We start from the raw sequence: 14,547 nt of genomic DNA, 5'->3' as shown, positions 1-14,547 counted from the left end.
TGAGAAATATAACTTAAAATGTAGAGAGTTGGGCCTATGCATTTAGTAGGTCTATTGAGACCTAGGCTGGAGACACTAGCCCTTGGATACAAGGAGCTATACTAGACTGCTATGTACTTTAACATTATCTAAACTCCCATCTTAAGAAGGTTTATCATATTAGCAGAAGTACCAATAATACTTTTTCTCAAGATAGTGGTTTGAAGAGGATCACACGGCATTGGCTTCCATCGAAGATGAATTAGGACATGTTTGTTTCTCCTAAATTCTGGATTTTAAATTATAAATTATACAAAAAAATAACTAGATAGTAAAAATAGATTCTTAAATTTATACCTAAATTTTAACACAATTCATAGTCCAAATTAAAAAAAGCTTCTAACATCCCCAATCTAGTAAATAAACTGACCCTTCCACTAGGTTGAAGGGTCGTTTTGGGAAAACGTCTCAACCGGGTGGCATTTTGGTCATTGCAGATCCAAGGTCGTCAATTTGCGCGTGGAGCGAGGGGAAATTGCAAGCACACAAGATAACCAAAAGGCGGAGCCAAAGGTTGAGGCGAGGGCATAAGAGCGCTGAAGCTTCTCGAAACCGTAGACCGCGCGCCCCCTCGCCCTCCGGCCTTCCTCGCCCGATCCGATCCAAGATGGTCAGTCCCTCCCCTCATCCTCTTCGCAAGGGTCCGATTTACCATAATTTTCTGGGGTTTTTTTCACTTTTTTGCGGCCTCCGATTGGTTTTGGTGTTGAGATGGAACCGTTTATGTATTTTCGTCGTTTCATTTCTACAATCATTGTTTACTTCGTACGGAGGCTGCAGGCGTGTGGTTTTAATTGATTTGCGTTTCTTCTGTGCGCAGCATAAACTGGGGAGAGGAAGCCGTGACAAGGTGCAGCAGTTCATGGCCATAACTGGCGCGAGGTATTTTTTTAATGTTTCTGGAATTGTTAGTAGCATACGAAGGATACTTTAGTGCGGAAAAGTCATTTAGGTGGTGAGTGGCAGCGATATGTCAAATTACAGGCTATCGAGAGAACTTGTTTGTAATGTTGCGTTAGATTGACGTTTTGCAATAAGCTCATGCTAGCAAGTGCATTTTTGGTGTCATAACTTGGAATTTTGTATTTAATTTGTTGTGCCAGCAAGTGATGATGCCTGATTTTGACTTGTATTTCTGCATTGCGATGCGATTCACCAAAATTCTGGTGCGATTATGTTTCCTTTTTATTTGTGATGGAATAGTATTCCATCAATTCCTGAAAACTGTTTAATCCAACGATTTTCTGGGCTGCAGGAGTGATCCATTGTCATTATTCTGGAATATTTGTAGTGTTATACATTGAAGCAGGTCATATGACCAACTGAACTAGGAGGACTAGTCTGCATTTGACCATTTTTAAATACTATTTTTTATTTCTGTATATAGGTTGATATTATGCTGTAGTAGATGCCACGATCAATTAGAATGGTTGAGGCATTTTGATTTTAGGTAGGTCTTTGGTTAACATAACTATATCCAACAGTTCAGTGGCATGTGTATCAGAGGTTCAGACCATCCAGGGGCAGGTCAGGGCGGCAAATGCATTGGACCGTTCATGATATTGATGTCATTATGATTAGCTCTCGAAATTACGCCTCCAGTTTAAATTAATTATGAAGGCAAAATATGGACTTCACTCTTGTATGTCTTTATTTCGTATCAACTTCATTTCTGTTGATTTTCTTAAGCACTACCCTTTTTACCCAGTGAGAAGGCTGCGCTTCAGGCTCTAAAAGCTAGTGATTGGCATTTGGAAGGAGCTTTTGATGTTTTCTATAGCCAACCACAAGTTGCTGTTGCTAATACTCGCCATCTTGAAGAACTTTACAACAGATACAAAGGTGAAATCCTTGGCCATCTGTTGCACCAATCAACTTAGCCTATATTTTTACAGCTTTTAGTAAGACTATTTTTTTTTTTGCTTGTTGTATCTCTGATTTTTTGACCCCACCATCTTTCATGTCATGACTTATCAGAACCAGATGCTGATATGATAATGGTGGAGGGCATATCACAGTTTTGCAATGATTTGCAGGTAACCGCTGGTTGATTTTATCTTATCTTGGTTGTATGTTACTCTGCCTATGTTTCAGTCTCCAAACGTATGTAATGAATAGTAGTTATCTTCTTTCATCTGTTCCTTTATCTTTGCTCATAGCGCTTTTCGATGGAGTGGTGGAACTATTCATTTTATATGCTCTGTCTACAGTTGCTTTTCATTTTATGATCATGTATGATAAATTATGGATTTAGATGTCTGCAACAAACTACTGCTCTACCATGGTTTGTGGTTTTTAGGGTATGGGCATGACTGTATTTACTATGTAGATTGCAACAAGATCGTTAATTAATAATCTGTTCCTTATTACAATTTGTTTGGTCCCACAGGTGCTACTGATGCTAGCCTTTTCTCATTAGACGACCTTCATCCTATTTATTTTGGTTGGATATCTGCGTCTTGTCTTATGATTCTGATATGCAAATTATGCATTTTATTCTTTCAGGTGGATCCTCAGGATATTGTTATGGTACTTGCTGATCTTCTCTTGTATCTACCTTTTCTGTCCAAACACTCTGACCAAATGGATTTGCATTAAGCTCAATATGATCTTCTCTTGTATCTACCAACTATTGTGTTATTATCTTTGTATATTCATTTCCCTTACCTCTTCGCTGTTAACAGCTTGTCATATCATGGCATATGAAAGCTTCCACAATGTGCGAATTCACTCGGCAGGAGTTCATTGGTGGACTGCAGTCAATTGGGTGAGACTGCTTTTATACAATTTCTATCTTCATTTGCACTACATCGTGAGATTCTGAAGTACTATAGATTGAATAGTTTTGAAAGATATCTATGCTATCTGCAGAGTGGATTCAATAGAGAAGCTCCGTGGAAAGTTACCTTCATTACGAGCTGAGCTAAAAGATAATCGTAAGCTTTTCTCTATCAGTTGAAACTGACTGCGGCTAGTGTAGCATATGTGGGCCCAGTACCCATTGCGTTGAAGATTTGAATGCGATCTGCTTACACCTTACAGAAACAGTTCAGCTAAGGGCAAACTGGAATGTCCAAATATATAAGTAACGTGAAATGGTTTCATCTGTCTGTCACTTACCTCTTCACTTTTTCCTAATCCAGAGAAATTTCGTGAAATATACAACTTCGCGTTCACCTGGGCAAGGGAAAAGGTACAATATTTGCTGTGTGCGTATTCACATAGTTTTATCAGAACTTCTCTTTCAATAATATTTTCTGGAAATATACTGTTAACATATTGCACATAATTTTGTAGGGTCAAAAATCTCTCTCAATGGAGACTGCTATTGGCATGTGGCAGTTGCTATTTGCTGAAAGGAACTGGCCGCTCATTGATCACTGGTGCCAGTTTCTGCAGGTAACACTCATGTACCATCTGTTGTGCCAGAGTTTTTTGTTTTCCTCTTGTAATAATTTATAAGTATGATGCTATATTGTTGTTTAAACCATTTGTTCTCAGGTAAGGCATAATAAAGCAATCTCCAGGGATACATGGGCTCAGTTATTGGAATTTGTGAAGGTAATTGCAGTATTGCACACCCACACACTTACCAAGATGCATATTCAGCATACATGGATCTCCAGTATGTCTCAGAGGTTACTTTTGTGTTGGTTACCTAACCGTAGAAGTTGATCTAGCGACATGTTAATGTTCGATTGTAGTTGCTGTGTACTTTTCTTTTTATCCTCCGCCCCTTTCATCAGTTTTTGATGATACCAAAGAAGATTCTTTACTACTAGTAGAATCTGCTTCGCCAAACTACTCACCAAGATCATGGCAAACCGCCTTGCGCCAAGGTTGCCGGCCATGGTTTCCGTTAACCAGAGTGCCTTCATCAGAGGAAGAACTATCCATGACAACTTCATCCTGGTTCAACAATTGGCCAAGTTTCTCCACAATCAAAAACAACCGCGGATCCTCCTTAAGATTGACATCAACAAGGCATTTGACTCCGTTTCGTGGCCGTTCTTACTTGAAGTCCTTGTGCACCTGGGGTTTGGCCATCGGTGGAGACGTATTCTGTGTAGCCTTCTGGCCTCCTCATCCACCCGTGTCCTCCTTAACGGATTCCCTGGAGAATTGATCGTTCACCGGAGAGGCCTTCGTCAGGGGGACCCTCTATCCCCAATGATGTTTATCTTAGTGATGGATATGCTCAATGCCATGTTCTCCAAAGCTGCTGAAGTGGGACTCCTCCAACCCCTGGCGTCTCGACCAATTGGGCATCAGCTGTCGATGTATGCTGACGATGTTGTTCTCCTCATCCAACCATCGGCACAAGAACTTCAGGCCTCCAACCGCATCTTGCAGTGCTTTGGTGGAGCTTCTGGCCTGCAGACAAATTTGCACAAGAGCTCAATCATCCCGATCCAATGCTCCGAGATTGATCTAGAGACCGCCCAGTCTGTGCTTCCGTGCAGGATTGCTGCTTTCCCGTGCACTTACTTGGGGCTTCCACTATCCATCAGTAGATTGACCAAGACAGAACTCCAGCCAATTGTCGACAAAATTGATGGGAAGTTGCCGGGTTGGAAAGCGGCACTTCTGAATGTCGCTGGTCGGTCTGTCCTGGTTAATGCAGTTCTCACGGCGATTCCGATTTATACTTTGCTAGCCCTTGATGTTCCCAAATGGGTGATCAATGCCATAGACAAGCGGCGTCGAGCTTTCCTATGGAAAGGACGGCATGATGTGCAAGGTGGACACTGCAAGGTCGCTTGGCAAAGGGTTTGCCGACCACGAGAGTTGGGCGGCCTTGGGCTCCACAACCTTACTATGCTGGGATGGTCTCTGCGGATGAAGTACCTCTGGCTGCAGAAAACGCAGCCGCTCCGGCCATGGGCAAGGCTCGGCATCCAAGTGCATCCAAATGTTCGCGCCATGTTCTCTATCTCGGTGTCTACCGTGATCGGGGATGGGAGAAATACTTTGTTCTGGGTAGATAAGTGGCTAAATGGTCGAGCCATTCGAGACCTGGCGCCAGCCCTAATGCAGTTCGTGCCGAAGAGAATCATCAGTACACGGTTGGTTCGGGACGCCTTGTAGGACCAAGCATGGATCTAGGACATTCGCGGTAGCCTTTCAGAACACGCGTTGCTCGACTACCTGCGGCTCTGGGGTGAGGTTCAGGGTGTGCATCTTCTTGACAACCATCAGGACTGTCATCTCTGGATACCGTTGGCGTCGGGCAAGTTTTCAACATCATCTGCTTACCGTAGGTTCTTCACAGGAGCGGTCGCTTTTGAGCCTTGCAAGCGTATTTGGCGCTCCTGGGCTCCGTTGCGAATTAAGATCTTCATTTGGTTGGCCTCCCTTAATAAATGTTGGACGGCAGATCGTCTAGCACGTCGGGGGCTGCAACACCCGCCGGCTTGTGTGCTTTGTGATCAAGAGCAAGAATCTATTGACCACCTACTTGTAGGATGTGTTTTTGCGAGAGAGCTCTGGTTCCTGGTCTTTCAACGGTTGGGCCTGCAGACCCTTGCACCGGATGCGGTGGCAGCTGGATTTCAATCTTGGTGGAGGAGATCTTTGCGGCGTGTTCCGAAGGAGATGCGCAAGGGTTTCAACATTTTGGTGGCCCTAGTGGCTTGGTGCATTTGGAATCAACGAAACCGAGGCGTCTTCGACGGTGAGCGTGCGCAAATGCCAAAGCTGCTTCGGGAGGTCCTTCATGAGGCAAGGCTGTGGGCGAGGGCGGGGGCAAAAGGGTTGTCTACCTTGTTGGCCTGAAGTTTTTGGCCTTGCTTCTGAGGCTTTGCATTAGAGGTCGTTGATGTATATGAACAGGCGCATATGTAATCTATTTGGTACCTGTGGGCTCCTTTTCTTAATATAAGGACATGCACTTCTCCTGCATGTTTCAGAAAAAAAAAAAAGTAGAATCTGCTTGTTACTTGATGCATGTCTGACCAAGCTTTTGTTTCCCTTGTTTGACCGGCTATTCTATTTTGTTGCTGCAGACAATTGATCCTCAGCTAACCAACTATGATGAAGAAGGTGCTTGGCCCTATCTTATAGACGAGTTTGTGGAGTACCTGAAGGACAATGTGGCTGTCCAGCATAGAAAGTGAACAGAACAGGGCGAGTCATTTTAGATGTGATTGGGCTGTAGGGACAGAATTCATCACCCACCATCTTTGTAAAACTTAATGGTTGGATGTTTGCATTCATTGCACAGTTGGTTGCTAAAGCAGCACTCATCACCAGTTGCTGGAGCTTACCCTCTGAAACAAAAGATGTATTGCCATGTAGTGAATTTGCTGCAACGAAGTCCTGAATGGAATTGAAACCCTGGTTACTGCCATATCAATCTTCACTCTTAAGTATCTTCTCTCGTTACCTTACCATGACTGACTGTCTCGCGTACTGTAATTCAGCGTGATTGTATCTGTATCTGTAGTTGTATGACTTCGATCTGATCACAGGAACGGAGGCAAGATTACCTAAGCACGGCAAAGATAAATGAGGGAATGCAGTAAATATGATTGGACCTTCGATGCGGCACTAGAATTTGAAACAAAAAAGGCTGACTTTGCTATATGCAACACTTGGAACTGAAGAAACAAGAACGAATGCACTCTGATGGCAGCTTTGGCAAGCCAAGGATGTGCTGATCAGCTGGCATACCCTTTTGCCACTGCTGTTGTAGCCTCTAACCAATCTGGTGTCTAGTACAGTAAGAAGTATACCATTGCACAGAGTACAGGCTGGCAGACAGATCAAGCCGCAGCAACCGCTAGCATTGCAAAAGTCAGCCATTCACGAGATTGATATAACTTAACCCGCTATGTTCATCTCATCGAACATGGCACACGTTGCATTCCAGTCAAAGCAGTCAGCCTTTGCTAAGGCACGTACAAGGAACAACGTTGTGATGGAATGCGTCATCGCCTCGTCTCACACTCTCAGAGGAACCCGAGAGGCCCCTTCCCTCTCCTCCCCTCCAATGTCTAGCGGCTCTAGCCTGCCTCTCCGAGGGACGCCGAGGCAGCCTCCGCCATAGTCACCACTCGAGACTTACTGCATGTCAGCAACCTTCATCGCAACTGGTTCTCCTTGTCGGTGGTAGCGTTTTCTTTCTCAGCTGAGACGGCGGCGGCCTCGTGGCAGTGGTGCTGGTGTTCCCTTTGTGGTTGCTGCTCACGGACTCGTCGGGCTTGGCGACGTTGCGGTCCGTGAAGGGAGGGTTGCTCTCCGCGGGTGCCGAGAACATGGCTGTCGGCAGCCTGAGGGGGATGTCACCTCTGTCCCGCGGGGCAGTGCTCTCCGTTGCGGAGGGCGGGAGAGGGTCTGGGACAAACTGAACTGTGGACTAGCGCCAGTTTTTCCTCTGCTTCTTTGCCTACGCGGTTTGGTTCCCCTGAGGAGAAAAGTCGTAAACAGAGTGAGGCTACGGCACATCTCAAATCCGTAATCATATAATTAAGTCTGATTATGTATTATTCGTTTCATGATTAATTTCAGATAATTTATTTAGACATTCTAAGTATTTCGTTTCGAGTCAATCGGATAAGAGAAGAAAATTCGGGATTGAAATGAATAGAATTCACAGTTAAAATAGATTGTTCTCTAACACGTGAGCCCCACTAAATAGGCCAACCACCACATCTCTCAAGTGGTAGGAACCCACATGCGCTCTCTCTCTCTCCCTCAACTCACTCTCTCCCTCACCCGTGCTCCAACCAGCCAGCTCCCCCCCTCTCAAGCTCCTTCTCTCTTTCTTCCTCGAATCCGCACTCTAGAACCGAGTTGAGGTAGGTATGTGATATTCACGCGATTACTAGCTTATCAGCTTTCCATTCATCCAATTCATTTTCATTGACCCGGAAGATTTGAGTCGGTTTTGACTCTTTTTGGTGTTCTTGTTAAAGAACGAGGAGCACCGTAATTCTTCCTCTTTCCGAGTATTTCCTTCATCTCTCAACGGTCACTCACCTCTACAAGCACCGTGGGTAAGTCAGTTAGGTTTTCCCTAACGTAAATGCATGATTTGGTTGATCAGTTTTGAGTTGGAGCAAAGTTCTTTTAAGTTCTTTTAAGTTTTGAAGCTAAAATAAGGATTTGAGATAGTTCATAAAATTTAGTACTCATTCACCAACCTGGCGCGCAGGACGCAGCGATGGACCGGCAGCTGCAGCAGCTGTTCCATTTGCACGACTCTGGGCTCGATCAGGCGTTCATTGATGCGCTGCCTGTGTTCGCGTACCATGAAATTATTGGCGGCAACAAGGAGGCGTTCTATTGTGCGGTGTGCTTGTGTGAGTTTGATGGAGAGGACAAGCTTAGGTTGTTTCCGGCGTGCGGGCACGCCTTCCATCTGCAGTGTATATATACATGGCTGCTGTCCAATTCGACATGCCCGCTTTGCCGTGGTACGCTCTTTATCTCCGGGATGACTATAGAGAGCCTGATGTTTGATTTTGATGAGAGGTTGGAGGAGGAGCCGTTGCCGGAGGAATATGAGGATGCATTACAAATTTCCAGGCAAAAACCTTCGGAGGAGCAGCCAGTGGCCGAGAAGAGGGTGTTTCCAGTAGGCCTTGGGAAGTTCAAGAATGTTGGAAATCAGGGTGCCATCGGTGGTGGGGTTGGCAATGGCAATGCAGCTGGTTTAGTGAGTAGGGAGCCAGGGGAGAGTAGCAGTAGCAGCTTGGATGCGAGGAGATGCTTCTCCACGGGCACTTACCAGTATGTTCTTGGGGCTTCTGAACTTGGAGTGGCTCTCCAGCCAAGTTGTGGCAGAATTGCCGCAAGCAGCAGGTTTAGAGGAAGAGCTGGGGGCTTAAGTTCTGTCAATACTGAAATTATGGAGGGAAAAAGGATTTGAGCGAGGAACAAAGGCGAGAGCTTTTCTGTGTCGAAGATTTGGCAATGGTCTAGTGTGAAGGGCAAGCTGCCAGCTGGTTCAGACAATTGCTCAGACATTGGAAGTCACACTGTAGCTATGTGACTTTGTCTATAGTGTTTTGGTTCTCTCACTGTTTTTTGGCTAGTTTTGGCTGCCAAATTGTTTATCTATAGCTATTTAGTCTGATTTACCATGACTCAGATATCATCAAAATGATCATTCTCATCGAGGGATAAATTTTGACAGGCTTACTGTATTGCATGTAATTGTTTGTGATTGTTCAGGATGTGTAGTTTATATTCTCATGTTATTGGTATCTCAAAAATTCCATTAAGAAGTCTAATCACATAAACACTACAAAGCACACTTTATAGTCTGTTTGCATTCTTGATTTTGCAATTTCTTTTCATGTTATTATCAAACAGGAGATTGCGTTAACCTACAGTGTGATACATGTCCAGAGAGTCCAGGTCACTGCAGTAGTTACTTCCATAATAAACTTCTAGTTATTAGAAGAAACCATTGGTGCACTCATAAGGCATGTTTATTGCATTTTTTTACATTCTGATTCCATATTATATACCTTACATTGGGGGTTCTAAATTGCAAGAGTAAATCCTTAGAGACAAACATCTGAGGCTCTGATCAGTATGTGTAATTTCTTCTGGCGTGGATGTCATCGTGTGTCAGTGCAAGTACCAGGACCTTTTTATGATGGTATGATCAACAAAGTTGTCTCATACAGTTAACTTTATGTTTTACCTTGTTTCATGGTCCAGAATGACAAGGGGATATGTCAGTAAACATGCATACATAAATACATTGACAAGAGCACTACTCCATCCGTTTCGTAATATTTGTCTATAGTTTCGAGAGTATCTGTCTCAAATTGTTTATCCATTGCGGTAACCAAGATGCTTTATAGTTCATTTTTCTGCTATGTCTTTGAGTGCATGCATGCATTTACTCTAACGCTGGTGAGTTACTTGCTCTCATCCTTATATTGATTAGAAGTAGTATGGTCATCTCTATATATTTTTTCACTCGATTTCAGTATTCCTTGATTTGTACGTAATGTTAGTCGTGGATAAACATTGCGAAACGGAGGGAATATCATTTACTCCCTCTACTCATAAATAAGTGACCTTTTCGGTTCTTGTACGAGAACTAAGGTGTGGATCGACTCGACCATGGTAGCCTATTAATTTTTTCAAAGCTCGTGTACAGAGTATCATTATGGGTAGAAATTATTAGAAGGATGGCACATAAATTGGATGTTTGTGAGACATTTATCTTGAAAACATGTATCAACATATGTTCGTCAACAAGGAGAGCCTTCCTTAAAAAGAATCAGGCTAAACCTTTTAGCTTTCAGCTTCTAAATCGTGGCTGATGGTAAATATTCGATTGCTGACATTTTGTTTGTTTTTGTTCCCATCGTTGTCCTGTGATGTGATAAGTAATATGGATGATACAAGATACATGCCTGAACTTCACATGATTCAGGTGCATTGTTTTACCAATGACTTCAAATCCAAACTATCCACCTCTCTTTTGCTTTCTCACCTTTAAGCATCCGTGTCTTAACTTCCAGAACAACCTTTTGGATCTTATAATCCCCTCTTTTAATAATCTCCTATTAGTCACGTAGTAATATGAGAGTTTCTTTGTTAATGCAGGAAGCAACCAATGATGTTTTTTCATCATTCCTGCACAGTCTGAGACCCTTCATGTGGAAATTACAGAGATATAATTTCAACTGATCTTTTTCCATTTCACCTGAACATATGGGAATGTATGACGGTGGTAACATGTCGAAGATTATAATTGGTTCCGTCCATATCACTCTGAATTTTGAAAACCTGCTGGGTGTTGCAACTGCTGGATGCACTTTTATTGTCTTCTCTTTTTTTTGTCATTTCCTCAAGTAACAATTTGTCTGTGACATTTCTCGCTTTTGTTCCGTTTTAACAATCTTTGTCTTAATCTGTCCACCTGGTCAGTGCATCATGCCTGCAGGTGGTGGTGACTAGGTTTTTGAGTGGACTGAAGATTTGTCATCCTACAATATTAGTATTCTGGTGCCGGAATCATACTAAGAACTAATACAAGGTCCGTAGCGGTATGGAACCTGGTATACTGTCACATTATGATATGGCTCGTCTTTGACTTATTTAATCATAAAGCAAGAAAGAAGTGCCAGCCATCACATACCTGCACTAACTAAACAACAGGCATTACCGAAAAGATTCCAGCATATTGCTTCTGTGATCTGAGCTAGTAAATCATTGGTTTGCAAATGATTAGTGTTATACACTCACCAAATGATTATCAGCTACTGCAATGATTAGCTGGATGCTAATCCCGCAGCATTATTGTTGGCATCATTGTTTTGGTTGCTGCTATTTGGTCTCGTACCTGATGCCGTGATACAGCTCTATTGAGATTGGTTCCTTGGAAAGTCAGATCTGGGCCTCACGCACTTGTTCTTCAGTTGTTCAAAGATCATATCCATTTTCTCAACTCTGGTACTCCACAGTCATTGGGTGCCACAGCTTAAATGGTGCCAGCTTCTGTTGAAAGTGCCAAGCTGTCAACAAACAAACTGTTTCTTCACATTTTGTTGCTTAGTAAACTGGATTGTCTGCTGTGATTAAATAGTTAACATAATTGAGTTTCTTCAGCTGTATCTTCTCATGGTACAGCACTGAATTGGAATACCAGACAAAGCCTCAAGGATTAGTTCCATGCATGATTGAAATGGACAAGGCGTGCCATGAAAACAACAGAAATGTGGGTCATGAAGGAGATAGGACTATAGCAGGGTCCCTATTATACACACAGACCATGATCATCGTATACAATATTTCTCTTGTTTTGTCTTGATGATTTCCATGTTTTTTCCTCAGAAACCCAGGGGTTTTATTAGACAGTCAGACTGGCTGTTAGGCTTTACGAGCTGGCATTCGATCAACCATCGATTGAGCCATGAAAAGTGGATGATAGTAGATACAACCTATAGCCAGCAAACGGTCAGATTTCAGAACAGCCTGTTGGGTTAGATGGTTAGGTGTTAACATCAGTCAAGACTGCCCGGGATTCCATGCTTTAGTCAGTGATACTCTGAACTGCACCGTGATTATACACAGAAATGAAGGTTATGCTTGACTATGCAATGGCAGGCTGCAGTTAAAATTGCAGCAGACAGTTTGATGTCATCGTCATCACAGCTATTGATTGTTCACGCGAAGAGCAAGATCATATTTTATTTCTCCTTTTGACGAACGGGCAGAGAGCCAGAGATCTGCTTATTCGTTGCTTTAGAAGAGCAGGATTCTGACCAGGTGTGGAAGTCTTCATCAGATGTTATCAGCAGGCGGATACGGGGAAACACTGCTGCGAAACCACGGGTCGTCGTTGGTCTCTTGTTTGCTTGTCGGACCAGAAAGCCAATTGCTGCGCACGCGTCTAGAACGCCTCCATGCAAGGTTTTCCCATTCTTGCCGTCGCAATCAGTCACAGCTGGAACACGGCAAGCTTTTTACAATTAGAATTGGAATTCTTCTTCTTCTTGTTGCCAATCATGCAAGTTTCCAGCCCAACTCGGCAATTCTCTTGTTTGAAGCAAACAATGCTAACGCGATCACGACATTTCTTCGATCAAAACTCGTAATTTGTTCATTTCAATTGGGACAAAACTGGGACAGGATGAACGAATTCATTACAGCAGTAGTAAGATGACAACGAATGTAACAATCTCTTTTTTACACAATGGCGAACCAATCAACCGAACGGAGGGAAGGAGAAAGCAGCTGCGATCTCGCTCACCATTCACCAACACGCCCGCGGAAACGAATCCATAGAAGATGAAAAGGGCACCATCTTTCCGCCGTCCATTGACTATCCAGCTATCCCCCTCTCCTCCGATCCGATGACCGATGGGGAAACGCCGAAACGGAGCGGTCACGCCCGGCCCGCGCCGTCGTGGGGCTGGGGCGGCGGGTTGAAGAGCGGGGGCGCATCGCGGCCGCCGAGGTCCATGGATGACTTGGCGGGTTGCGGCGGGGCGACGAAGCGGGCGGAGAAGTCGCGGTAGCCGGTGTAGTCGCCCTCGGGACCGGCGCCGTGGCCCTCGTCGAAGTTGAGCGCGTAGCTGAGCGCGTCGTAGTTGAGCTTGCGGCCGAAGTGGTGGTGCGGCCGCGTCGGTGGCCCGTTGCGCCCGAACCGCCGGATGAAGGTCTTCCACCGCGGCCCGGCCACCAGCTCCGACCACTCTCGCACTTTAAGGACCGCGTCCACCGCGCGCTGCCACCAGCTCTCCTCCTCCGCCGAAGCCGCTGCCGCGCCGACCCTCTGGTGAGAGGAGGTGGGCCAGGGGAAGCAGCAGCACCGGCGGCCGCGGCGCGCGAAGAAGGCCGCCTCCGCGTCGTCCATGCCCGCGGCCGACGCGCCGCCGAGGTCGGTGTCCATCGGTCCCTGCGTCGAAGGCCCGCGACGGCCGCTGTTTTGGGTGGATTTTTTGGGGGCTTTCGGGCTTGTGCCGTGTGCGGGCGACGGGGGTTTTTATCGGGAGTTTTTTTTTACATTTTCTAATATTAATATTTAAATAAATAGATTCTCGTAGAAAGATTTATATAAATAGACGTCTATCGTACTCTAAAATGCTATAATTTTTTAAAGGGCAGTTAGCATGCTACCGTAGTATAGATAATTTTTACCGTATTTTAAGAGGGCAGTTAGACTCCACGCTCTTTTTACCGCTCTCTTAGAGCGTGGTTAGCCCCTTGCCAAACCCACTCTGTGTATTTGCCTCTACCGCCTTCTCACGGGACGGTTAACCCAATTTTATTATAAAAATAATAAAAAATTTAGAAATTATTTAAGATAAAAATTCTAGAAAATATTAAAATAAAGATAGAATAAATACTTGTAAGTGAAATAAAAAAACTACACTAAATATTAGATAGATTGTGTACATGAGGTGAGTATATGAAATTTGAACATTACTAATAATATGTAGGCTATATCTAAGATACATATACAACTTAAGCAATAAATTAAAAATGATATAACCATCTTGAATTCAACAGGTACAATATTTAGTAGCATAAATATTATAGACGAAATGACCCTTGAAACAGTATGTGTCTTATCTCCCGTTCCATCCAATGGTAATCGTATTCTGGGGATTTTGGTCTACGCGGTGCCGGTATATATGGAAAATAATCAAAGTTCTCGACGGTGTGGAGTTCTCTTAGGAGTAAGCACGAAGTAATCATCGTCGGAATCAACCCCTTCGATTGTGGCGGAAGTGATAGAAGCACGTTGATGAACGACCACCTCTTTCATGGCGATTCGAATCAATGTGTCTTTCACAACGGCGTAAAGGTCTCAAATGACCACCTCTGCATCTCCAGTTATGTCCGGATAGGCAGCCATCACCAAAGAGTAGATTCAGCTAAAAAAATTATCGATGGGTTTGTTTAGTAACTTTTCATCATGAGGGAATACTTAGTATACAAAAAGAGCATATAAAAATATAAACATGTCTTAGAAGTACAACATAACAATTAACTGGGATATGTAATAACGATGAACGTGCCTTAATGTGCTCC

The 14,547-nt window shown here is 43.9% G+C and overlaps 3 protein-coding genes across 3 annotated transcripts; 2 read left to right on the top strand and 1 right to left on the bottom strand.

Annotated features, from left to right (window-relative positions):
* Positions 1 to 455: 455 nt before the first annotated feature.
* On the top strand, positions 456 to 6,388 carry LOC133921260 (uncharacterized). Its single transcript, XM_062366061.1, has 11 exons — positions 456 to 649; positions 860 to 921; positions 1,748 to 1,881; positions 2,017 to 2,075; positions 2,545 to 2,568; positions 2,724 to 2,806; positions 2,911 to 2,975; positions 3,183 to 3,232; positions 3,337 to 3,438; positions 3,541 to 3,600; positions 6,045 to 6,388. The coding sequence occupies exons 1-11, from the start codon at positions 647 to 649 to the stop codon at positions 6,153 to 6,155; spliced, it is 753 nt and encodes a 250-aa protein (XP_062222045.1). The 5' UTR covers positions 456 to 646; the 3' UTR covers positions 6,156 to 6,388.
* A 1,702-nt stretch (positions 6,389 to 8,090) lies between these two features.
* Positions 8,091 to 9,215, top strand: LOC133920374 (RING-H2 finger protein ATL46-like). The gene is given in 1 exon segment (XM_062364993.1): positions 8,091 to 9,215. A coding segment is annotated over 1 exon segment (831 nt). The 5' UTR covers positions 8,091 to 8,203; the 3' UTR covers positions 9,035 to 9,215.
* A 3,368-nt stretch (positions 9,216 to 12,583) lies between these two features.
* On the bottom strand, positions 12,584 to 13,484 carry LOC133921259 (uncharacterized). The gene has a single exon (XM_062366060.1). The coding sequence runs from the start codon at positions 13,400 to 13,402 to the stop codon at positions 12,896 to 12,898; it is 507 nt and encodes a 168-aa protein (XP_062222044.1). The 5' UTR covers positions 13,403 to 13,484; the 3' UTR covers positions 12,584 to 12,895.
* Between the last annotated feature and the right edge of the window lie 1,063 nt (positions 13,485 to 14,547).

The sequence above is a fragment of the Phragmites australis genome, chromosome 6 (assembly GCF_958298935.1).
Source record: "Phragmites australis chromosome 6, lpPhrAust1.1, whole genome shotgun sequence".
NCBI classification, from domain to species: domain Eukaryota; kingdom Viridiplantae; phylum Streptophyta; class Magnoliopsida; order Poales; family Poaceae; genus Phragmites; species Phragmites australis.
The sequence above is the reverse complement of the archived record's forward strand: the minus strand, read 5'-3'. Positions and strand labels throughout refer to the sequence as shown.

Coding starts and splice junctions, on each gene's coding strand:
- LOC133921259 (XM_062366060.1), bottom strand. CDS start 13,402: ATGGACACCGACCTCGGCGGCGCGTCGGCCGCGGGCATGGACGACGCG.
- LOC133921260 (XM_062366061.1), top strand. Junction 2,976..3,182: donor AGCTGAGCTAAAAGATAATC/GTAAGCTTTTCT, acceptor TTCCTAATCCAG/AGAAATTTCGTGAAATATAC. Junction 3,439..3,540: donor ACTGGTGCCAGTTTCTGCAG/GTAACACTCATG, acceptor ATTTGTTCTCAG/GTAAGGCATAATAAAGCAAT.